This window comes from Rhineura floridana, chromosome 11, assembly GCF_030035675.1.
Source record: "Rhineura floridana isolate rRhiFlo1 chromosome 11, rRhiFlo1.hap2, whole genome shotgun sequence".
Lineage (NCBI taxonomy): Eukaryota > Metazoa > Chordata > Lepidosauria > Squamata > Rhineuridae > Rhineura > Rhineura floridana.
The window spans coordinates 69,377,925-69,404,156 of NC_084490.1; the positions used below are offsets into that span (position 1 = coordinate 69,377,925).

The window sequence follows — 26,232 nt, forward strand, 5'->3', positions numbered from 1 at the left end:
ATAGCCTGTTTTGAAAACCTTCCCAATTCTTATACTCATTTTTCTGGGAGTAAAGCTGCAATGCTAAACCCACATACCGGGAGTAAACCCCATTGAATTTAGTAGGACTTACTTTTGAGTAGACATGGTTAGGATTGTATTGTAGATCAGTGGGACTTTTGAGTGAACATAGCAAAGGATTCCCCTTCAATCCTATTTTAGGCAGGGTTTACCTAGGTGTCACTGCTTTTATTTTGTAGTAAATTAATTCACGAATAGGCAGAAAAACTTGCGGTTTAAGAATGTACCTATAGCCCACAGATATTTCTATCAAACTTTAAAAATCAGGGAAATTGGGCAGCTATAGTGAATGCACAAGGGGAGCGGGAGACCTGACCTCCTCTCTGAGATATTGGACTGCCCTACAAATTTGTAAAAATGCGAACACTATTTGGGCTGGTCTTTCACAGTCCAGTCTACTTGCTGTGTAGCTTGGAAGAATTTGGTAACATGTGTCTCTGAGCATTCTTCCAAGACAAATTTGTAGGACAGTACAATATCTCAAAGGATGTCAGGTCTCCTACTCCGCTGATGCATTCACTATAGCTGCACAATTTCCCTGATTTTTAAAGTTTGATAGAAATATCTGTGGGCTATAGGTACATTCTTAAACCACAATGTTTTTTGCCTATTAGTGAATTTCTCTGCTTTTTAATCTGGGAGGTAAGAAATGGGATTGTGTGCAAGCTTGCCGAGAATGGATTGTTCATTTGCATACTTATTGAGTTCAATGGGATTTACTTCCCTGCAATCATGCTTAGGATAGGTGAAACTGACCACAGGGGATGGGGAGGAGGAGGAGGAGGGAGGGGAGGAAGGGCAAAGGGGAGGAGGGGGATGGGAACAGGAAGGAGGGGAGGGGAGGAGAAGGACAGGTTTGATCATTTGCATGTTTATTGAGTTCAGTGGGATTTACTCCTGTGTAATCATGCTTAGGATAGATAAAACTGACTGGGAGGGAGGGAGGGAGTGATGGCTGGAGTGGGCAGGGAATCAGGAAGAAGGAAGAGGGGAGGGGAAGAGGAAGGGAGAGGAGAGGGGAAGGAGAGGAAACCCAGGTCTGATCATTTGCATGCTTATTGAGTCCAATGGGATTTACTCCTATATAATCATGGTTAGGATAGGTAAAACTGACCATGGGGGAGGAGCAGGGGGAGGGGAAAGGAGTGGAGTGGAGGGGGAGGGGCAAAGGAAGGGGCAGGGGAGGGCAGGTTCAATCATTTGCATGCTTATTTTCAATGGTATTTACTCCCCTGCAATCATGCTTAAGATAGGTAAAACTGACCATGGGGAGGGGGAAGGGGAGAGGGAGGAGAGGGAGAAGGAGGGGATTGGAGGGGGAGGGAAGGGGCAAGAGGGAGGGGATAGGAGGGAAGAGGAGGGTGGGTTCAAGAGGCAGCTGGACAGCCAGCTGTTGGGAATGCTTTGATTTGGATTCCTGCATTGAGCAGGGGTTTGGACTTGATGGCTTTATAGGACCCTTCCAACTCTACTATTCTATGATTCTATGATCAGTTGCATACTTTTTGAATTCAATGGGATTTATTTCTGTGCAATCATGTTTGAAAATGGAAATGGACTGCCTTCAAGTCGATCCCAGCTTATGGTGACCCTATGAATAGGGTTTTCATGGTAAATGGTATTCAGTGGTGGTTTTACCATTGCCTTCCTCTGACGGTGAGAGGCAGTGACTGGCCCAAGGTCACCCAGTGAGCTTCATGGCTTTGTGGGGATTCAAACCCTGGTCTCCCAGGTCATAGTCCAACACTGACCTGGGGGAGGGGCAGAAAGGTTAGGGTGAGGGTGAGGAGAGGAGATTGGATGGGTGGGCACTGGGCAGAGGGGAAGCCCCTTTACAAAAGGAAAACATTGTGAACAGTATCATTGCTTTTCAGGGTTTCCCCCACCTTTTTACTCTACAGCAGGCACATGTAGTCTCCCACCCAAATTTAAACCAAAGCTGTCCCTGGTGACATCCACACCAGACTTTGATTTCACTTTAGGCAATCATGGCTTCTCCCAAAGAATCCTTGGAAGTGTAGTTAAAATTTTAAAATTTTAAAATTTTTTTTAAAAAATTTGAATTAAAATTGAAAATTTTTAATTATGTTTTATTGTGTATTGTTTCCACTTGTATTTTAACCTGTTTTATTATGCTGTACACCGCCCTGGGAGCTTATTGCTATAGGGCGGTCTAAAAATGTAATAAAATAAATAAATAATAAAATAAATAATAGTTAGTGAAAGGTGCTGAGAGTTGCTAGGAGATGCCCTGTTCTCCTCACAGAACTTGAGTCATAGCGGCTGACAGTTAAACCACTCTGGCCACTGGAGCTCTGTCAGGAGAATAGCAGTTTCCTCTCAGCACCCTTCACAAACTACACTTCCTAGTATTCTCTGAGGGAAGCCATGACTGTCTAAAGTGAAATCAAAGTCTGGTGTGGGTGCGGCCCCTGATTAGCAATGCCCAGCAGCTGTGAGTCTGGCTTTTAGAACACTGGCAGTTGGTTCTTACTGAGCATGCCCGACGTTATAATTGGGTTCCAGCCAAAATTTCTTAAATTAATTAAAAATCAGTCAGGCATTTTTTTTAACTTTTAAACTGCAGAAGATGAAGGTCAGAGTATGAGGCAAGGTCAGTATTAGGATTACAGGTACTCTGTGAACATGTCTGATTTTTAATGAATTTCAACAGATGATGAGAACTCTGACAGAAAAAAGTCCAAAAGGGGTCTGGGTTTTTTTCTCTCTCTTTAGACTTTGAACTCTTGATTCTTTCTGACTGTTTTGTATATTGCCATGAAAATTGAGAGGGTTGTTAAGCAAGCGTTTCTGAGTTCAGGACTGTAAGTTTTGTAAGGTTTTGTTTTGAAATGAGCTTATGGGAAGGATCAGAATGGCATGGGGTTATTTTCAATTTAACATTGCAGAATGTGAAAAATCCATTCTGGCTATAGTATACAGTCACCCTTCATTTATTTATTATTTATTTATTTTATTTATTTTCATTTCTAGACCGCCCATAGCTAATAGCTCTCTGGGCGGTGTACAAAACGAGATTAAAATACAATATAGAATAAAATCCGTAACAAAGGAACACATTAAACTAAAAACATAAACATAAAGCATTAAACATTAAAATGCCTGGGAGTATAGCCAGGTCTTAACCTGACGCCTAAAAGAAAGAACCGTAGGCACCAGGCGTATTTCCTCCGGTAAGCTGTTCCATAATTCGGGGGCCACCACAGAAAAGGCCCTAGATCTAGTAACAGTCCTCCGGGCATCCTGGTGAGTTGGTACCCGGAGGAGGGCCTTAGATACTGAATGAAGTGAACGGGTAGGTTCATGGCTGTGTAATACTGATTTCATTTTTTAAAATAAATGTTCTGTAATGACCAACTGGTTTTGACAATAAACTATTATATGGAAAAATGGAAATGGACTGCCTTCAAGTTGATCCCAACTTATGACGACCCTATGAATAGGGTTTTCATGGTAAGTGGTATTCAGAGGTGGTTTACCATTGCCTTCCTCTGAGGCTGAGAGGCAGTGACAGGCCCAAGGTCACCTAGTGAGCATCATAGCTGTGTGGGGATTCAAACCCTGGTCTCCCAGGTCACAGTCCAACACCTTAACTACTGCGCCACACTGGCTCTCTTAAACTATTATATAGAGTGTATGTATTGTTACGTCTCCAATGTGTGTGTATTTGAACCACCCTGTGAGGTAAGCTTGGAAACCAAGGCAGCTCACAACAAGAAATAATGCCATTTAAAACCTAGTAACCATAAAACAAATATAAAACAGTTGCAAAACAGCTTAAAGTGGCATGATTCTGAATTTTGATTGGGTGAGTGAAATTCCTTATCACTTGAAGTTGCAGTCCTGTGCACGCTTCCCTGTTTAAGAAAGCCCCATTGAATACATTGGGACTTGCTTCTGAGTAAACATGCATAGGATTGCACTATAAATATATGTACAGGTTGTGTCAATAATAAACGTCTTTGACATTCATGTTTATAAAAATATTTCTTCATACTACGTCCTGATAAGTATCTGATTTCACACTATGGTTGTACATTATTATTTCTCCTACATTTTAAGTGTGCCCATCTTGCTTGGGGTAGTCATGGTCCCCCTCTGTTGTTTTCTCTCTGGGGGCAGATTAGGGTGAGAGTTGGTCAGTAGCCCATGATCACCCAGTAAACTTTGTAGCTGATTTCCATTTTTAAAAATTAATTAAAATGATTTACTTGCATGCATTTATGAAGTAGATCCACACAATACATTTAAAGCACATCCAACGCACATTTAAAATATATGACTTCCCCAAGGCATCATGGGAAGTGTAGTTTCTCCCTCACAGTTATAGTTCCCACCACCCTTAACAAACTACAGTTCCCATGATTCTGTGGTGGAATTCATGTGCTTCAAATGTGTGTTGAATGTGCTGTAAATGAATGGTGTGCATCTGCCCTAAGTGTGCTGTGGATTCCTTAATGAATTGAAAAGAACAATTTTAAACAGGGGAAGGGCTATATCTCAGTGGTAGGGCATATGCTTTGCATGCAAAGGTTTAAAATCCAATATTTGGAAAAGGCTATTGCCTGGAATCTTGGAGAACCAATGCTAGTCCGTGCCACTGGTACTGAGCTAGATGGTATCAAATGCCTTGAGTCAGTATAAGGCAGATTCCTTTGTTCCTAAAAGATGAATTAGACCCAAGGGCCATAGTGACTCCAAAATGTATTTAGGCTTGCCTAAACAAAAATATTTTTAGCAGGTGCCAACAAGAGTTCCATGAAGGCCCCTGCCTAATGTAAATAGGTGGGAAGTTCCAAAGTGTAGATGCTGCCACACTAAAGGACCTATTTCTTACAAGAGCAGAACAAGTACATTATGGAACCTGTAACATGGAAAGCACACCTTGAACTTGGCCTGGTAGCAAATCAGCAACCAGTGCAGATTTCAGAGCAAAGGTATTATGTGCTGATAGGGTCTCACTTATGTCAGCAGTCATGCCGCGGCATTCTTCACTAACTGCTGCTCCAGGGTCAGGTTATGCTGCATGAAGATTTCTATGACCTTGGCTGACTAGCTGCCAGGATTTTTTTAGTTTTGTTTAAGAAACTTGACTGGTGGGATGCTGAGTTTTCTGCCTTGCTCATGGGTATTCAGAGCTTGGAAAAGTTACTTTTTTGAACTACAACTCCCATCAGCCCCAGCCAGCATGGCCACTGGATTGGGCTGATGGGAGTTGTAGTTCAAAAAAGTAACTTTTCCAAGCTCTGGGTATCTTCTTGTGGTTGGCATGGTATTGCATTTAGGAAATCATCATTGCCTTTTGTTTTTCTATTTGCATTTCATTTACCTCTGGCCTCACTCCATTATATCCATAGAAGCAACAACAGTGTTTCCCTGTGGTTTAACCCCCTTAAACCCACTGATGATGCACCTTGTTGGTTGCATAACGGTTTGTTTCTTGCTCAATAGTGGGGAATACTCACTGGAATTGGGTTGACTGTCAAAGTTAGTTTATAGCAGCCCACAAGATAGGCAGAAAAGGGTAGAGAATCTTCTTAACTCTTACTTATTTCTCAACCCTTTGTCTGGGGTCAGGTCTGTAAAGAAGTTTGGAGCAGGCATATTAAAAGTTAGGCAGGGTATGCCAGACAGGTGCTTGCCAACCCTGCTTTGATATGCATATCTTTGCAGAGGATCCCTAGTCAAGCCTTACCAATAGCACAATCCTAACCATATCTACTCAGAAGTAAGTCCTGTTGAGTTATATAGGGCTTAGTCCCTTAGTAACTGTGCTTAGAATTGCAGCCCTCAAGGGCATCCATCTTTACTCCTGAATGCTCTCCAAAATACTAGGCTCTTTTTTTTTCTACAGTGGCCTTTTGGTGACTGGTCTGGCCAAAGGGCACTTAAGCCATTCTTGCCAGAAGCAAGTAGGCTAGATTAAATGTTCCCTACCCAGGCTCCCTAAGCAGGTGGGAAGGAATGATCACGTCACTTCAGCTGGACCTGGGAATACCCATATTTAGCTAAGATTTCTATCTTAATGTCCAATCAGAGAATTGTTTTTGAGTGATATACTCCAATTAACTGTGGTTGATGCTTAACGTATCATGCTTAATGACATCACTAGGGCCCGCCTCTGAAATCTCAAGGTTTGGATTCTTCTGTCCTGGCAACCCTAGGATCACCAGGTTTGCTGATCTTAATGCATGGGGAGGTTGGCAAAGGAGAAGGTGTTCTCTCAGAGATTTGGCCAACAAAATATATCACAAGGTGTTATACTTGGTGTTGCCCCTAAAATCAGGCCAGAAACTGCAGTTGGTCCAGAACAGGGCCACTAGATTATTAACTGAAACGAGCAGTTTGACCATATTACCTGTGTATTTTCATCTGCACTGCTTCCCGGTCCATTTCTGGGTCTTGCCCTCCTTCTTTGGAATCCCACATACAAGAACCAGGTGAATTTTGTTTTGTAACTTCTGGGCTTTTTTAAAATGTATGGTTATTTTTCATTCTAAAAGGCCTGACTTGATCACTGTTTTTGTTTTTATACAACTGTCATGCTCAGATTTTTAGGGCACTGATGAAGGTGTTTGTGTTGAAATGTGTTTGGCTTATGTTTTGTATTTATTATTGTAGCATTCATTCATCAGCAAGGTTTGTTGGACTGCCTTCAAGTCGATCCCGACTTATAGCGACCCTACTAAATAGGGTTTTCATGGTAAGCGGTTTTCAGAGGTGGTTTACCATTGCCTTCCTCTGAGGCTGAGAGACAGTGACTGGCCCAAGGTCACCCAGTGAGCTTCATGGCTGTGTGGAGATTTGAACCCTGGTCTCCCAAGTCCTAGTACAACACCTTGACCCACCCTTTCCCAACCAGTGTGCCTCCAGATGTTGTTGGACTACAACTCCCATCAGCCTCAGCCAACATTGCCAATAGTCAGGAAAGATGGGAATTGTGGTCCAACAACATCTAGAGGCACACTGGTTGGGAAAGGCTGCCTTAACCATTACACCACATGGGCTGTCCATCAACAAGGTACTTCATTGCAAATAAATTTTCAGTATTTTTTTTTACACATGTTACTCCTTAACTGTTGGTGGTTATTCAAATACATTTAGCCTATGTTTACTTTTCAACTAGTTGGAAGAGGTTGAAGGCCAGTCAGTCCATTACCTTTCCCAAAGGCAGGACCATCCACCAAACCACAAGGTGCCACAAGCTGAGAACATGTGCATTGCAAGAGGTGTTTATAAAAAACAGCTCAATATAATTTGTCCAAGAAATCCAAGCCACATCCTTTAGGAGAAAAGCAATCCTTCGATATGCTTTTCATCAGCATGCTTTCACATATTTGCACAAGAAGATGCAAATATCTTAGTCTTCTTGTACAGATATTTTAAATATTAATAGGAAACATACTGAGGTGAGGGTAAACTTCCCTTTTGCACATGAGCCCATTGAGCAGGTTACATACAGATTCTTAAGCCGCATCTTTATACTTGAGTGAATTTAACACATGAACTCAGGAAGGCATCTGGCATCAGCATGTTTACTTGAGCACAGCATATTTACTTGTTTAAATTACTAAGAAGATGAAGTTACAACATGGAATAAAGCCTAACCTGTGAGAAAATATTGGCTAACACAAGGGTATGCTGAAGATAGATCAGAATCTATTAATAGATTGTTAGATAATCTGAAATAGATTCGCAGAATTTATGATTCCAGATTGTTTAACAACAGCAACAAGAAAGTAAGCTGTTTGAAACTCTGATCAGTACTAATTCTGATGTCAATTTATTTTATTTTATTTTGTAAATATATAACCTGCCATTCAGTATATAACACCCAGGGTGGCATACTTATATCTGCAGATTATCCCAGTGCATTGTTCATGGGGTGCAGTAGGTAATTGGCTGCATCCCTTGAGCTACCATTTTGCATATAGCTCAGTAATATAGCCCAGACCATTATTTTGAACCTGACTCTGGTTGGTGGATGTTGGGGTTCTAGTAAAAAACAAAGTAGATGCCCAAGCATGAATTCTGCCAGCCCTTGGGCTAAAATATAATTTGATTCATTTTCAGGTTTCACCTTGTGAAAAATGTCGCTGTGAAGCCAATGGTGAAGTAGCGTGTACTGTGTCGGCTTGTCCTCAGACTGACTGTGTTGATCCTGTATATGAACCAGATCAGTGCTGTCCTGTCTGCAAAAATGGTATGTAACAAATTCAAACTTCAGTTTGAAGGCTTTTGTTTCATGCTGACAGCGGTTTTTAACACTGGCCCTACAACATTAACAAAAGTGCAGTTTTGACAACGATGTGCCTTTCTTGTGAAGAATGCATTTTTCCTGTTTTGGGAGATTGTACAATCCACAAATTTTTTTGTACTGCATTGATGATGATGATGATTTTATACAGAGATGATAATTACAGTTTGTTTTTTGCTGCATTCTGCCCCTCAGCATGGCAACATGTTGTCTAGATCAGGATACCCAATGTGGTGTCCTCCATATGTTATAGACTCCAACTCCCATTAGCTCCAGCAAGCATGGCCAATGGTCAGGAATGGTGGAAGTTGTAGCTCACAGCATTTGGAAGGTGTCATGTTCAGGTGTGACCTTCAGGCAGTGTGTAGAAGACCTCATTGCAACACCAGAAAATGGTGGTTTTCCCCCCTGTTTATCTGAAAATCTCATAAATTGAAAAATCTCATAAACTGAGGAACATATGCAGGACAAGAGGCCTCACAAGATGGCACCGGCGTGACAGCAGCTTCCCGTAGCCCTGCTGCCTCCTTTACACACTGAGGCCCTTCAAAGTTTTGCGGAGCAGCGAGGAGTGCTTTCCATCCTACCAGGAATACCACCAGCGGTTTGGGCACCGCCCCTGCCCAGTCTACCCGCTCTGCCACCATCCGTTACACTACTACAGTTGTGATGGTGAGAGCAAGCCGCCCCAGCAGGCGCGCCCGCACACCATCTTGGCCCCGTTTACACTGTCATCTGTGCTGCTAGCTGACGACAATGAGTTGATGACAACTGGCTGCCTAAGGTCTACATCTACCCAATCTATTCGCTCCACCTGCAGACATCGCCGGGGAGTCGTTTGGCCAGCCCGAGAGGATCTTACAGTGGCATCCACTGACCCAGAAAAGCTGCAAGATTATGAGGCCTAGGAGCTACCGCTGCAGTGTCGGAGGGCCCGTGGGCCAGACCAGTTGGTCAGCCTGCCGGTTGCTGCTGCCCTGCTTCCACTCTACCAGCATTGTTGACATCGTCATGGGCCAGGGCATGCAGACGGAGACCCTCAGCGTTAAGCTGTACTACTCTTGGCCTGAGCCACAGGCCGTCGCCATTTCGGACTGGTGTACTGTCCCTTGAAATAGTTGTAAGTTCAGGCGAGACAGAATGCTTTTCCTGGATATTCTTTCTTAATATAATGTTATTTGCTATTTCTTATACAATGTATTGTTTTATTGATGTATTGCCTTGTTGATGTATTTTTATATTTGTGTTTACTTTTTCTGTAAGTCGCTTTGAGAGCTTTTTGGCCAAAAGGCGGGGTATAGATAAACATTAACATAACATATTGGCTATCCCTGGTCTAGATCACTAGCTTCCAAAGCTTGTAATAGCTTCCAAAGCTTGTAAGCCATGGGCCGCATTGCACATAAAAATGAAAATGAAATGGACTGCCTTCAAGTCGATTCCGACTGATAGCGACCATATGAATAGGGTTTTCATGGTAAGCAGTATACAGAGGTGGTTTACCATTGCCTTCCTCTGAGACTGAGAAGCAGTGACTGGCCCAAGGTCACCCAATGAGCTTCATGGCTGTGTGGGGATTCAAACGCTGGTCTCCCAGGTCGTAGTCCAACACCTTAACCACTGCACCACACTGGCTGGCTGTATGTATTTCTAAATCGGGTAGGGAACCTTTGGCCCTCCAGATGATGCTCAACTTAAACTCCTATCAGCCACAGGAAGCATGGCCAAAGACTAGGGATGATGGGAGTTGTAGTTTAGTAACATCTGGAATGCCAAAGATTCCCCACTCCTGTTCTAAATCTACAGACATGAATGTGCACTAGTCCAGCATTTTGTAATCCCCTCCCAAATGTTTTCTTTCTTTCTCGTACTAACACAGCCACTAGGTACTTGAGAATCCTAAAATTACCATTGCCACAGCAATGTTCAGCCTTCTCTGCTGTTACCTTCTACTTCCCCATCATTCCTAATACAGGCATACCCCGCTTTAACATACGCAATGGGACCGGAGCATGTACTTTAAGTGAAAATCTACTTTAAGTGAAGCACTACTTTTTTTCCACTTATCAATGCATGTACTGCACTGCAATCGTCATATATGGGCATAACTGATGTAAATAACACATTTATAACTAAAATAAACAAAATAAAATAAAGTAAGCTTACCTTTAATAGCTGGCAGATGCGAAATGGATGAACGAAAATTTACATGTATTGCAGGAAGGATGAAGGAGAGGGCATATCTTCTACTTCATAAGTCGAGTCATCGAGGGCTAGACACTTTCTTGCTGGTGACTTGGATGGGCTACCTGAAGTAGGAGTAGGGCTTGGGGCTGATGATGATGCTAGAGATGGATCAGTGGATGTTGATGGTCTGGGAGATTGACTGGGTGCTGCTGCTGGCCTTTGGAGAAAGTAGGTGTCTATGGAGGTTTGAACTGTAGCTCTTTTCTTTTCCCTGTAGATTTCTTTGTAACAGGCATAAGCCCCCGAAATGTTTGCATTGACTTTGGAACTTCTTTCAAAGTCCCTATCATGCTTTTCAAAAAGACCCATGGCGCTATCAAGATAACGGAAAGCTTCCAAGAGAACTTTTGAAGTTAGGCCTTCAGGCTGTTCCATGGTTTCATCCTCATCTGGCACATTTTCTTCCTCTCTCTCCTCTTCAAGTTCAAGAAGATCTTCATTGCTGAGGGGTTCAGTATGGGACGCCATAAATTCAGCAACATCTTCTGCCTCCACTTCCAGCTCTAACTGCCTTGCCATCTCTACAATATTTTCAGTAACATCAGTTGCAGGATCTGCAAAGGCTTTGACATCATCAAATAACTGTGGGCATAATTTTTCCAGGCCCCTTTCATTGTTGTTTCCTTGATGTCATTCCAAGCATCTCTTATAGTTTTGATGCAATCCAAGATGTCGTAGCTTTTCCAGAATTTCTTTAGGACTTCTTGCCCTGTCCCCTCTTCATTTTCTATTGCTGCAATACATTTGCTGAAGGTTCTTTTCAAGTAGTTCAACTTGAAGGTGGCTATGACACATTGATCCATGGGCTGCATGAGTGAGGTGGTATTTGGTGGTAGGAATTCCACTCGAATGTTAGGGTTCAGTTCATCTAACGTTCGAGGGTGGCCAGGAGCATTGTCTACAAGGAGCAAATTTTTAAAAGGGATATTGTTGTCCCTGCAATAGGCTTTCACTTCTGGTACAAAGCAGGTGTCAAACCAATCTTCGAAAATGGCTGCAGTCACACATGCTTTTCTATTAGACCTCCAATGCACTGGAAGTCTAGTTTTAACGTAGTTCTTTAAAGCTCTAGGGTTTTCCCAATGATAAATTAGCATAGGCTTTAGTTTCAAGGTACCAGAGGCATTGCTACCTAACAGAAGGGTTATTCTTTCTTTAGCTGGCTTGTAGCCTGGCGTTTTCTCCTCTCTGGCAATGAAGGTTCTTGCATGCATCTTTTTCCAGAACAGCCCAGTCTCATCCACATTAAAAATTTGTTCTTTGGAGTAGCCTCCCTCTTCAATAATTTTGGCAAGGTTGCGTGGATAGCTTTCTGCAGCCTCAGTATTTGCAGCAGCTGCCTCTCCTTGCACTCTGATGTTATGTAGGTTAGACCTCTTCTTGAACCTGTCAAACCATCCATGGCTTGCAACAAATTTGGCATCCTTCGCTGCCTCACCTTTCTTAGCCTTCAGGTCATTGAATAGGCTTAAGGCCTTACTTTGAATCATTGCCTGGCTTACAGGAACCTGGCGTGCAGTCTGATTTTCTATCCAAAGTATTAAGAGTATCTCCATGTCTGCAACAAGGCTATCCCTTTTTCTAATTTTTGTTGTGTTCACTGGCATAGCACTCTTAACTTCCGCAAGAATTTTTTATTTGCTCTTCATGACTGTGCTAACTGTCATTGGAGTGAAGCCTAGCCTTCGGCCTATCTCAGCTTGAGAAACACCTTCATCAGACAGTTTAATTATTTTAAGCTTCATATTTAAGGTGATAGATTTATGACTTTTCTTTGTATGTGCTATTATGTACTGTACTGTAATACTGTACAGTACTGTACTGTACAGTACTGAAGGCAAGGGAAGACAATACCAATACACACACACACCCCACACACACGCTAATGGGAGTCACAAGTCAGCAGTGGCAAAAGCCAGAACTAGTGATGGGCAGAGACAGAGAGAAAAAGCAGGAAAGGAAGATGGGACAATGGAGAGGTATAAAATGGGACAGTAAAGTGAAATCAGGGGGATCTAAAGATTTTTTTTATATTTTATTTTTTTATCACAAACAATTACAGCAAAGCAGATGGGACAATGGAGAGGGAGAGGTATAAAATGGGACAGTAAAATGAAATCAGGGGGATCTAAAATGAAATGAGGGGGATCTAAAGAGCACGAGGTGCCCCCCACACACACACACACGCTGCCGCCACCAACCTAGGCCGGGGCAGGCAGAGCTCCGATCACTCTTTACAGTACTGTAAAGTACAGTACTTAAATGTAAAATAAAATACAATACTGTATCTTCAAATGAACTGTGTTTCCAAGGCAGCAGCCGCTCAGATCGCTAGATCGCTCCGCTCAACGCTCGCTCAGATCGCTCAGAAGACAACGCTTCACTCAGATCGCTCAGAAGACGACGCTTCACAACGCACGTGGCACGTCAGTGTCCGTTATTGCGAAGCGTGTGCGTTAAGTGGGGTATGGTGGAGTATGGAACATGAACGTTATAGCGAGGCAATGTTAAGCGAGGCAACGTTAAACAGCGTATGCCTGTAATATGAAATGTATTCAGCCACTGTGACAAGCAGATTTTCCATGTGAGGCATGATGACTGCAATTACAAAACCTTTCTTGTTCTGTACCTCTTGATAGTCAATGTACTACCAATCCAATTTGGAAATCTAAAAATGTATCATGGCCTATCAGCTTTGGCAAAATGATCACTATATATAGCCAATACCAGAGAGCTAAGGCATTAATAACTCAATAGAGTAACTCAACAGAGTCTAGTGGCAGTCTTGACGATTACAGATGTATTTTTTTTATTTTTCCATAACATAAAACCAATAGCATTGGACTTTGCACCTGTGCTCTTTTTGGTATCAGTGTCATTTATTAGACAATCTTTATTTAATCTGTACTGATTTCAGTATAGATGAGATATTTAGGTCTTCCATAATGTGGAGTTTGATCATGTCAGATGCCTTGCAAAAGTACTCAAACCCCTGACCAATGCTCTCATATTACTGAATTACAAATGGTACATTGTAATTTTGTTCTGTATGATATTTTATTTTGAAACGCTGAAACTCAAAATCAATTATTGTAAGGTGACATCGGATTTATGTTGGGAAATATCTGTAAGAAACATAAAAAACTGAAACATGTTGCTTGCTTAAGTATTCAACCCCTGTGCTGTGGAAGCTTCCAGTTTACACAGATGAAAGAAATTGCCCTGTTGAGGACACACTTACCTTACCATTGGCCTCCACCTGTGAACCATTCAAATTGCTATCACATTGTCAGGATAAAACCTCACTGTTGAAGGTTGAAGGTCAGGCTGTGAATCTGAAGGAAAATGAAGACCAAAGAGCATTCTACAGAAAGTGAGAGTTAATTTAATATCAATGCATAGATTAGGAAAAGGGTACAGACTAATATCCAAGTGTTTGGATATCCCAGTGAGCACAGTTGGATCAATAATCAGGAAATGGAAGCTGCATCACACCACCCAGGCACTGCCAAGAAAAGGCCGTCCCTCAATACTCAGCACTTGAACAAGGAGGAGAGTTGTGAGAGAAGCCACAGAGAGGCCAACAATCGCTCTGAACGAGCTACAGAGTTCAGTGGCTGGGAGTGGAGTAATGGTGCACCAGTCAACCATATCAAGAGCTCTGCATATCACTGGCCTGTATGGGAGGATGGCAAGAAAGAAGCCATTACTCAAAAAGGACCATCTGAAAGCACATCTGGAGTTTGCCAGAAAGCATGAGAGTGCCCCAGCTGTGATGTGGGAAAAGGTTTTGTGTTCAGATGAGACCAAGATAGAGCTTTTTGGCCAAAACTGAAAGTGCTATGTGTGGCGCAAACCTAACACTGCCCATGTCTCAAGAAACACCATCCCTCCAGTGAAGTATGGTGATGGCAGCATCATCCTGAGGGGATGCTTGTCAGCAGCAGGGACTGGGCATCTTGTTAAAATTTGCTTTTCACCAGGACAGTGATTCCAAGCACAAGGCCAAAGCAACATTGGAGTGGCTGAAGAACAAAAAGGTGAAAGTCCTACAGTAGCCCAGTCAAAGTCCTGATCTCAATCCCATTGAGAATCTGTGGTGCTCTTTGAAAAGTGTGGTCCACAAGCGTCATCCAACCAACCTGAACGACCTGGAGTGAATCTGCCAAGAAGAATGGGCCAAAATCCCTCCGACACTGTGCAAAGCTGATACATACCTACCTCAAAAGACTTAAAGCTATCATTGCAGTGAAACATCTTGACAATACAAATAAACAAGATTTAAAACCAATTAATTTAAAAGCTCCCCTTAACATTTGGCACTAGTATGATTCACAAAGGCCGCTCTTATCTTTATTGCAGCTTATTATAGCAAATAAGGCTACCCTATAGCTGACAAATTCATCTACATCAGCCAGCAGCCGTCTAATCTTAAAATTACCTGTTTGGTGTTCTAAGGAGGTCTGAAGAGAGAAAAGAATCCTAGCCTAACCTTTTAAAATATTTTTATTCATGGATTTTCAGTAGTAAATACAAATATTAAAATATATTGCACAACATCTTCAATTTGGTCTGTTCCACATACACAAGAACTTTCTTTTATAAAATCTGCCAGCCAGATATTCAGTAGGCATTGTTTGAAATATATGTTGGGTGAAAGCATTCCTAACAGGAAAAAAGGTTAGTTCCCACAAAACAAAGTTGCCCTTTCATGGTCTTGTTTAATCTTGGTATGCCAAATGGTAGACTTGCAGTTCTTCATGTATTCAAAATGTCTTTTGGCATCTTTGGCAAAATCTGTGTACTAGATCTTATAATCAGATACATCCTATAACGTCATTGCTAAGGGAATCAAATAGCTCAGTATCAGGCATCTACAAAATTGTACCTAGCCTTCTCTGTTCTGTAAATCTAAAAAGCACAATTTTGCTGAGCGTTGATCTGACATCGATGATAGCTTTTCCCAATACAGTATAATGGATTGGTGAATGTGTGCTTTTAGAGAAAGAAAACCTAGTTCCGTCCTTAGTAATGCACAGAATGTACTTTATGGTACTGCCAAAATTATGTGCAAAAACGTATTCTGAATTACATCAAGTTCATCTCTGCAGTGGCTTCCCTAAATTGCTGCACCATATAAAAGATGGGACACAATCTTGGCAATAAAACTTTTAAAGTTGGTCCTAGTAAATGATGGCCCTCAGTATAGAAATGCTTCTTTATAGGCCCCAGTGAATGGGCAGATGAAGATGTTATTGCCTCAAAATGGGTATGCTGTAAGATATTTTCAGAGAAATTCAGCCCTGAGTAGTTAAATGGACAACACTGTTCAATACCATGTCCATTCAGAGCTCATTTATATTGTTCGTGCCTTTTGGGAAACACCACCGCTTTACTTTTATTGTAAGTCATAGGTAGATCTTCCTGCTTACACTTAATTCCAAATTTGGTAAGTAAGGGATGGGGGAGAAATTCAATCCAGTTTCGATTGAATGCTGAATCGCATGAATGAACCACATGAGAACCCAAACACAGCCATCCTTTGAAATTTGCACTTATTTAAATTTCGCAGTGCAGTTCTCCAACAAAACTGCATATATTAGGGTAAAGTTTGCATATGAATGCATACATTAGTAAAAATAACAAAGGAAAATGCTTTACATTGGGAGAAAATGCTTATGTACATTTGTCACAACTGCATATAAAATGTTTTTATTAGGATAAATTCACACTAAAATGCTGAAGAATTTTCACTAGGATTTTTTTTTATCACCAATTGTTGCAGAAATGTGGAGAATGAAGTTTAAGATTGGAAAAATTAATTTGAGAGAACTGAAATGGACAGATCCTTCCATCCCTATAAGTTTAATCATATATAGCACAAATTCAGAACATCCTGTCGCTTCTGTCAGGGAATTGTTGTTCACATCCCTTGTCCCAAAAGATTTGTACCCATCTGTGCATGCCTCAAGGGGTGGATTGGTTGCCTACCTACTAATTTCTGTTCTCACCATTGCAAATGCAGCAGCTCAATATTATACAGCCATGAGAGTGGTTGTATACTATAGTCAGCATGGATTTTTTGCATTCTACAATGTTAAATTGAAAATACCCCCCATGCCATTCTGATGCTTCCCATAAGCTCATTTCAAAACAAAACCTTACAAAACTTATAGTCCAAAACTCAGAAACACTTGCTTAACAACCTCTAAATTTTCATGGTGATACACAGAACAGTAAGAAAGGATCAAGAGTTCAAAGTGTAAAAAGAGAGAGAGAAAAACCAGACCCCTTTTGGATATTTTTCTGTCTCGTAATTTCTTGAAATTAATTAAAAGTCAGCCATATTCACAGGGTACCTGTAATCCTGTTACTGACCTTGTCCCATACTCTGACCTTCATCTTCTGCACTTTAAAAGTTAAAAAAAATGCCTGACTGATTTTTAATTAATTTAAGAAATTTAGCATTGAACTCACTGATAAGGCTGAGCATGCTCAGTAAGAACCGTCAATGTACTAAATGTCAGACTCACAGCTGCTGGGCTTGCCTAATCAGGGAGCCACACCCAAACCAGACCTTTATTTAACTTTTGACAGTCATGGCTTCTCCCAAAGAATCATGGGAAGTGTAGTTTGTGAAGGGTGCTGAGAGGAGACTCCTATTGTCCTGACAGAGCTTCACAGTGGCCAGAGTGGTTTAACAGTCATCTGCTCTGACTGAAGGTCTGTCAGTGGAACAGGGCCTCTCCTAGCAACTCTCAGCACACTTCACAAACTACACTTCCCAGGATTCTTTGGGAGAAGCCATGACTGTCTAAAGTGAAATAAAGGCCTGGTGTGGATGTGGCCAGGGAAAACTGACAGTGATCAGCTTTAGCGCACGATCAGCTGTACTGTACTGCTGATTGCGCGCTATGTCCCACTTTTTGGTGCTTTTCACTTTTCGGCAGGGGTCTGGTCCCTAATCTGCTATATGAGTGGGGCCCTACTGTATGGAGTTTTATGTAATGGTAGCTATTTTCCATTTTGTTTGCTAGCCATCTCACTCCTAAGTAAAAAGTCAGAATGGTCAGTTTGTGGGAAATAAATGTATTGTTTGGTGCTTCCTCAACCAAGTTAAAATTCCAGTTTTCAGGGGCTCAAGTGTGCATTGAATCCAGTGATTGACTGGAAGATAGTCTCCTAGGGGCATCCCTGAGAGCTGTTAGAAATAGAAAATGAGCTGTTTTGCACTCAGCATTTAAGGCCAACACAGTTTGGACTTAAAATATTTTTCAAATTGTCTCATAGCCCTCGCCTCTGCTTCCCAAAACCTCCCTATCCATCCTGTGGTAGGAAACTGATACCATAATTCCTCTGGTTGTTAATTATACTCACCTCAATATGAAAATTCTCTTCCTCTTCTAGCCTCAGGATGTAAACACACTAGTCTCCAGATCAAAGCATTTCCATTAGCTACACCTGGAGGGGGAACAGGTTGATCTGCTGATCAGTTGTGAAATCTCTTTGAAGCTGATTAAAAAAAAAACGCACTCAAGCTGCTCCCACCAGGTTTTACAGTAAAAAGGGTGGGATTTAACTAGTTTTGTGTGCTCCTGTTTTCAGGAGAGAGAGTTGGAGATGCTCTGGAACCGGCAGAACAGTGAATGTGTTTCTACCCTAATTCTCAGTGTTGTCCATTGTAACAACATCAAGACCCCAATTCCCCATTTGTCCTGCCTGAAGTCAAGGAAACCAGACTCAGACTTGGCTGTGGCTTTTTCTCTTTTTATTAAAGTAATAGATACATCCAAAGCAGTTTGCCTCATTAATCTAACTGTCATGGCCCCGTCAGAGGACTCATCAGACGAGGATGACTCGGGAGTAACAGCAGCAGACCCAGAAGCAGCAGACCCAGAAGGAGAAATGGAGGAAACTCCTGAGAACCCAGCTCCTTCTCCCCCTCAGCTGCAGAGCACCCCAGACACAGCTGAAGCCCTTCAGCCAGACACAGCCAGTGAACAGGATACTCCCCCCTCACCTGCAGAACGTAGACAGCAGAAGGTCAGGCAGAAGAGGGGCAGGCCTGTCCACTTAAGGCCAAAATGCTGATGGCTCACACCTGCTGACAAACCTGCTCCTTAAAAGTCAAACCTTGGGTTCAGCTTCTTGCTGACTACAATGTCAGGCATGACCACTGTGTGTCTTCCTATCCCCTGAACCTTGACTTGGACTGATCTCTTGGCAAACTAGACCCGGACCTTCACTGATGTCTCTTCTGGATTTCTGGCTTGGCACGTAAGCTTTGAACGGCCTCTGCCCTTATCTTGCTTCCTCCTTGCTAGCCTGGCAGATTTATAGCCAAGCTGCCGGCTGAGGACTTATGGCCTGGCAATTACCAAGGAATCTCCAGCCCTGCCTGCACCCCCACTGACACTGCTGTCTCAGTGAAGAGCTGACACTAACCACTGTTTTTAGGAACTTTGCACTGCTCTAACTTGGACTAACGATGACCTCGCAACTCTTAAAATGTTGACTCAGAAACTGAGTTTCCCCCCTGAGTCCCCTGAAGTAGGCTTGGATCTCTCATGCTAATGAAGGCTCCTCCTCAGCTCAGTCTGTTGAACTTCCTGCCTCAAATGCCTCCGTGGGGTGAAGGTGGTTTGATCTCAGCTGCCCCCTCCAACAGTGGGGGGCTGCTAGATGTCAGTTTGGGCAGGGGAAGCTGGGCCGCGCTTGGCTGGGAAATGTCTGATGTGCAAGGTTGAAACTCTGGCGGCGGCAGCAGCAGTGATGGCAGTGTGTCCAGTTGGAGAGAGTCAGATACACCAGGTGGTGCTTCCACAGGGGGGTCAGGAGCTGAGGGGGCTGAGCTGTCAAAGACGGGGGCTGGTGTGCCCTGTGAGTCCATTCTTCTGTCTGTCCTCTCCCCAGGTTCCCAGTCTGTCCTCATCCTCTGTTTCACCCTCCCTGCTTGGCTCCTCTCTGCACCCTCCCTGCTTGGCTCACAACATCATCCCCCCATGCTGATTTCCCCCCCACCCCGGGGGCTTGGGCTTGTCTGGATAAGCTTCATGGAGCTCTCTCACCAAATCTGGTGTGTGGACATCTGTCACCGCTTCCCAGGATCTTTCCTCCAGACTGAACCACCTCCAATGAATCAGATACTGCAGCTTTCCTTGACACCAGTGGGAGGAGGATCTGCTCCACTTCATACTACTCTTGACCATTGACCATGACTGATGGGGGTGGAGCTTCGGGTGCTCGGTGGGGGTCTGGCAGCTTCTCTGGGGTGAGCAGGGATTGGTGAAATACTGGGTGGATCTTTAAGGAGGTAGGTAAGCATAAGTGGAAGGAGGCTGGGTTGATTTGTGCTTCTACTTCTAAGGGTCCCAGCTTCTGCGCCTCTAACTTGTGGCAGGGAACCCTCGTCAGCAGGGAACCCTCGTCAGCAAGTAATGAATGGAGAGCCACACTTTGTCGCCTACATGTATTTTAGGGCCCAGCTGGAGATGCTGATCTGCTACTCTTGTACTCGGCTTTAGCCCTGGCTAATTGTTCTTGTAGTAGTTGCTGCATGGCTTGCAACTCCTGCACAAACTCTGTCGCCGCTGGGACAGCCAGATTAGAGCTGGGGGGTGGTGAAGGTGCATGGGTGGCAAAGAATGGTGTCTGTCGAGTGAATGGGAATGGGAATGTTGAGGTTTGCTGGACTGGGGGTCCTGGAGGAAATTGAAGACACAAGCTTGCAGCAAAGTTAAGCCTTTATTGGTTACATGTGCACAGACAGTCTCCCTTGAGTGGACGGAGAGCTGCAGCATGGCACTGTGTGCCTGGGGTTTTTATACATTCCAGGACAAAGACATTAGCATTTTCCCAATCGGAGCTACACATCAGCATTGCATGAGCATTACATAAGCATTACATAGGCATTACATCAGCATTACATAGACATTGCATGAGCATTACACTGTCTACATTATGTTCTGGTCAATTTGGCAATGTTCAGCACTTCATATACCAGTACATTTTTGCTATGAGCTAAGCATTGTAGTTAATGCAATCCTTTCTACGTCTTGGAGAGTACAGTGTTTGTTCAGTGTTATCTTATAGAGTTCAAGCTGTACCATACATACCAGCACAGTCAGGGAAGACAGCTCCAAAGAGAAAAGGGTTCTGGCTGGCTACTAAACTATTAAAATATTATAAACCTTTATAGCTTTATAAAATAATATATTTTGCTTATTGTTTATATATATAGAATTCCCCGTTAAATGAGTGTACCAAATTGTTGTAAGCGAATTCAGCTAGAGGCAGCAAGGACACCCAGTTGTCTTGCTGGTAGTTTATTTATTTATTTATTCTTTTATTTATCTCCCGCCCTTCCTCCTGGCAGGAGCCCAAGGCGGCAATATGGTAGTTCACATAACAGCGGAGGTACTGCTCTAGGGCTGCTTTCACTTGCTGTGTTTGCCCATCTGTGTGGATGACATCCTCAGTTCGCTCTGTAACAGCTGCCACAAGGTGTGCCAGAATCTCGCCATGAACTGGGTCTCCTGATCCGAGACGAAACTGGTGGAGAGTCCATGCAGCCAGAAAACGTGTTGAAGAAACAATTGGGCCATCTCCCTTGTGGTTGGCAGTCCAGCACAGGGCATGAAATGAGCCTCGATGACCAAAAGCGATGTTTTCCCCTGAGAAACGGGCAGGCCTGTGATGAAGTCCAGAGTCACCATTTGCCATGGTCATTTGGGCGTGGGGAGTGGCTCCAGCAATCCAGCTGGCTGCCCTGGGGCGTGCTTAGCTCTTCTGCATGTGGGGCAGGACTGTACATATCTTTCCACGTCATACTTGACCCTTGGCCACCAGAAGTCCCACATGACCGCCTATAAAGTTTTAAACACCCCAATATGCCCTACGGTTGGGGAGTTGTGGCATTGATGGAGGACCTTGGCTGGAACCTCTCCTGGAGGCACATAAAGAGCTTCATAGTGATAGAGCATTCCCCCCTCTGAGAGAAGCCTGGCACGCTGTCTTGGGAGGGCTGCTTAAGTTCTCACACCCTCTCCTGAGCTAAAATGTCTTGCTCTTGAGCTTGATGTAATTCCTCGAACCATGGATCTGGTCACCACCATTTTCGACAGTGGTATAATGAAACAGTGACAATGGAGGTTGGTCTTCTTTATACTCTGGCTTGCAGGGTAAGGTATCAGCCTGTTGGTTCTGTGCCTGTGGTTTATGCGGAAGTGGAACCTAGTGAAGAACTGGGCCCACCACACCTGCCGCAGGTTCAACTTGTGGACCATCTGGATGCTCTCTTAAGTTCCGATGGTTGGTGCAGACTTCCACTTCGTGCCAAGCTCCCTTCAGGAGGTGCTGCCAGGTCTCGAATACAACACGGATGGTGAGTAACTCCTACTCCCAGTCCATGTAGTTTCTTTCTGTACTAGTCAGCTTTTGAGAGAAGAGCAGGGTCGTAGCACCCCCTTTTTGGTCTGGTTGTAATAACACTGCTCTGATGGCTACATCTGACACATCAGTCTCCACCACAAAAGGGCACTGAGGGTCTTTATGCTGGAGTATTGGCTCTGAGGAAAACAGTAGCTTTAAATCCTCAAATGCTTATTGAGCTGCTTTGGTCCATTGGAAGGGGCCTGGCTCCTTTAAGCAATCAGTGAGCGGGGATGTCAAATTAGAGAAGGCCGCAATGAAATGTCGATAATAGTTGGCGAACCCCAGAAACCGCTGCAGGTCTTTCTTGGTTTGGGGGCAGGTGCCAAGAGAGCGTGCAGTGCACCTTCCCTGGATTGTTTTCGACTCCTGTGGGGGTGATACAGTAACCCAGAAAGTCCAGAGTGGTCAAGTTGAAACCACACTTCTCCAGCTTGGTGTACAGGTGATGTTCTCTTAGTCTCTGCAGCACCACCCACACATGCAACTCATGGGAGTCAGAGTATATAAAGATGTCATCCAAATAAACTATCATAAAGTGGTCCAGGTAGTCCCAGAAAATGTCATTCATGAAAGTTTGGAAGATGGCTGGGGTGTTCAATAGTCTGAATGGCATGACCAGGTACTCAAAGTGGCCATACAGGGTCTTGAAAGCAGTTTTCCACTCATCCCCCTCCTTGATTCTGACAAGGTTGTAAACTCATGCGTCTAACTTGGTATAGATCTTGGCTGTACGCAGACGCTCCAGCATCTTAGTAATGAGAGCAAGGGGTAACTGTTGGGGATGGTGATCTTGTTAATCTCCCTGTAGTCATGACAAGGACACAGCTCCCCACTTTTCTTCTTGACAAACAGCAGCGGGGCCCTGGTGGGCAACTTGGATGGTTAAATAAACCCTCTTTGCAAGTTGGTGTCCAGGAACTCCCTTAACGCTGTCAGCTCAGGCTCTGACAAAGAACAAATGTGCCCTGAGCGGATGCTAGCCCCTGGGATCCAGTCTATAGCACAGTTGTAAGGATGATGGGGGGCAGCTGGTCAGTGAATAAGGAGAGCAAACAGGAGTTAGACAAAGGAGTTTGATGGGAGATCAAGGGGGAGGTCCCTAAAAAACTAATTAAGAAGTACTAATTCTCCTTGTACAGCGCACCGCATACCAGTTTGACTCTCAAGTTTACCTGAAGTAGGACAGGACAAACCACAGGCCACTCCAAAAGAAGTAGTTAGAAAGAAAGAAAAGGTAGAAGGGAGAATGAATGGGAAGGATGCTCCAGTGGTTGTGACCTGCAAGGTGTGTGCCATGTTTGTTTTCTTGCCTGAGAACAACATGGCATACACGTGCAACAAGTGCAAGCTCGTGACACTGTTGGAAGAAAAAGTGAGAGGCCTGGAATCGCAGGTGGCCACACTGGGGACTACAAGAGAAGATGAAGAGTTCTTAAACAGAACGCTGGAACAACAGCAGCAAAAAGAAGTGGAGGTGGAAAAACAGCATGTGATTACACAAGAGGAGACTGCTTTGGAGAGGAACAATAAAGTGGAGGAAACTCCGTGGGAAAGAGTGACAGTTAGGAGCAGAAGAGCTAAAAGACACCCTTCACCTGTGGAACTATGGAACTGCTTTCAATCACTCAAGGATGAGATTGGAGGACAGCCTGTGGAGGAAGAATTACAGGAGACCCCGTGTGACAATCAGCAAGAGGCTGAAGCTCAATCAAGTAGGGTCAATGAAATCACGCCCCATAACAAGAAGAGAAGAGTACTAGTAGTGGGAGACTCCCTACTGTGAGGGATCGAAACCCAAGTATGCTGAGATCTGTGGACTCGCCAGGTATGCTTTCTACCAGGAGGATGGATTAGAGATGTGATGGAAGGGTAACCATCACTCATCAAACCCACCGACAGGTATCCATTTCTCCTCATCCATGTGGGAACAAATGATACTGCCAAACGAAGCTATGAAGAAATCACATCAGACTTTGAAGCTTTGGAAAGGAAACTCAAGGACATTGGGGCCCAGATAGTTTTTTCATCCATCCTTCCAGTACTTAGAAGAGAAGTAGAAAGGGAAAGAAAAATACTCCGTGTAAATGAATGGCTACGAAGGTGGTGCTGATATGAGAGATTTGGATTCTGGGACCACAGGCTATGGTTCCTGGAAGATGGATTGCTGGCAAGTGATGGATTGCATCTCACAAGGACTGGGAAGAATGTGTTTGGCCACAGCATGGAGAAGTTTATCAGGAGGGCTTTAAACTGAATCCTATGGGAAGGAAGATGTAAACTTGGTGGTAACGACTGATGAAGGCTTGTGCACAGTAATGGGAACAGAGAGATCAGCTCTTACAGGGCCCAGGAACAGTCCTCAGAAAAATGTAGTAAGGAAGCCAAGCCATAAATCACATGGTCTTTGTTGTCTGTATACTAATGCGCAGAGCATGGGAAACAAGCAGGATGAACTTCAATTCTTCATACAGGAGGGTAATTATGACTTGATAGGTATAACTAAAACTTGGTGGGATGACTCCCAGGACTGGAATACAGCAATTGAAGGATATATCATGTTCAAAAAGAACAGAAGGAATAAAAAGGGAGGTGAAGTAGCGCTATATGTTAAAAATATATATCCCTGGACAGAAATACAGGAAGTTGATTGGTAGCTCCACCAAGAGTATCTGGATTAAAATTAATGGGGCAAGTAATAAAAGGAATGTAGTGTTTGGAGTCTACTACTGACCACCCAATCAAGGAGAAGACGAGGATGTAATGTTTGAAAAGCAAATTTCCAATGTTTCGAGGAGGCATGATGTAGTAGTAATGGGGGACTTCAATTATCCCGATATCTGTGGGAGACAAATTCTGTCAAACACGGCCCCTCCAAGAAATTTCTGACTTGTGTTGGAGATAAATTTCTCCTACAGAAAGTGGAGGAAGCAACAGGGGGATAAGCTATCCTGGACTTGGTTCTAACCAATAGAGATTATTTGGTGGATGAAGTGGCAGTTACGGGAACTCTGGGGGAAAGTGACCACACCATACTTGAATTCTTGATTTTAACTGAAGCAAAAGTTGAGAGTAGCCATACATGCACCCTGGACTGAAAGCTGATTTTAATAAACTCAAAACAATTGTACAGTTCTATGGCAAGTGACCCTAAGGAGAAAAGGAGTCCAAGATGGGTGGAAGTTTCTAAAGAAAGAAATTCTAAAAGCGCAATGGCAAGCAATTCCAACAAGGAAAAAAGGGGGGAAACTGCAGAAGAAGCCAATGTGGCTTCACAAAAAGCTTAGACATTACCAGAAAACAAAAAAGGACACATACAGGAAGTGGAAAGAAGGCCAGGGAAAGGAAAGAGTAGAGTAAAGGAAGAGTACAGGCAGGTATCACAGAATTGCAGGGATGGCGTCAGGAAGGCTAAAGCTGAGAACGAGCTGAGGTTAGCGAGAGATGCCAAAAGGAACAAAAAAGCTTTCTTCAGATACATCCATAATAAAAGACAGAGAAAAGAAATGATGGTTCAGCTATTCAGTGAGGATGGCAAAATGATAACAGATGACAAAGTACTTGGTCAAAGAATACCTAATCACTCTGAATGAGTTCAAATCTCCAGGGACCGATGAACTGCATCCTAGAGTATTGAAGGAACTGGCTGAAGAACTCTCGAAACAACTGCCTATTATCTTTGCGAAATCATGGAGGACTGTTGAAGTGCCAGATGACTGGAGGAGAGCTAATGTTGTCCCTATCTTCAAAAAGGGCAAAAAGGAGGAACCAGGGAACCACAGACCAGTCAGCGTAACATCAATCCCTGGAAAAGCTCTAGAGGAGATCATAAAGCATTCAATCTATGAGCACCTTGAAAACAATGCAGTGATTACTAGGAGCCAACATGGATTTATGAAGAACAAATCCTGCCAAACTAATCTTATCTCGTGTTTTGGTCAGGTAACGTCCCTTGTAGACTGTGGGAATGCCATGGACATAATATGTCTTGACTTCAGCAAAGTTTTTGACAAAGTGCCCCATGATATTCTTATTAGCAAGCTAGCTCAATGTTGGCTGGATGGAACAACTATCAGGTGGATCCACAGTTGGCTCCTGAATCGTACTCAAAGAGTGCTTATCAATGGCTCCTTCTTAAATTGGGCGGAAGTAACCAGTACCAGGGATACCATAGGGCTCGGTCCTGGACCCAATGCTCTTCAACATTTTTATGAACG

The 26,232-nt window shown here is 43.4% G+C and overlaps 1 protein-coding gene across 1 annotated transcript in view; it reads left to right on the plus strand.

The window, feature by feature from the left end:
• Positions 1-26,232, plus strand: part of VWC2 (von Willebrand factor C domain containing 2) — a 169,589-nt gene that overhangs the window by 72,147 nt on the left and 71,210 nt on the right. Inside the window, exon 3 of the mRNA XM_061589071.1 lies at positions 8,155-8,284. Within this exon, the coding sequence (XP_061445055.1) occupies positions 8,155-8,284 (130 nt within the window). The remainder of the gene's footprint in view (positions 1-8,154; positions 8,285-26,232) is intronic.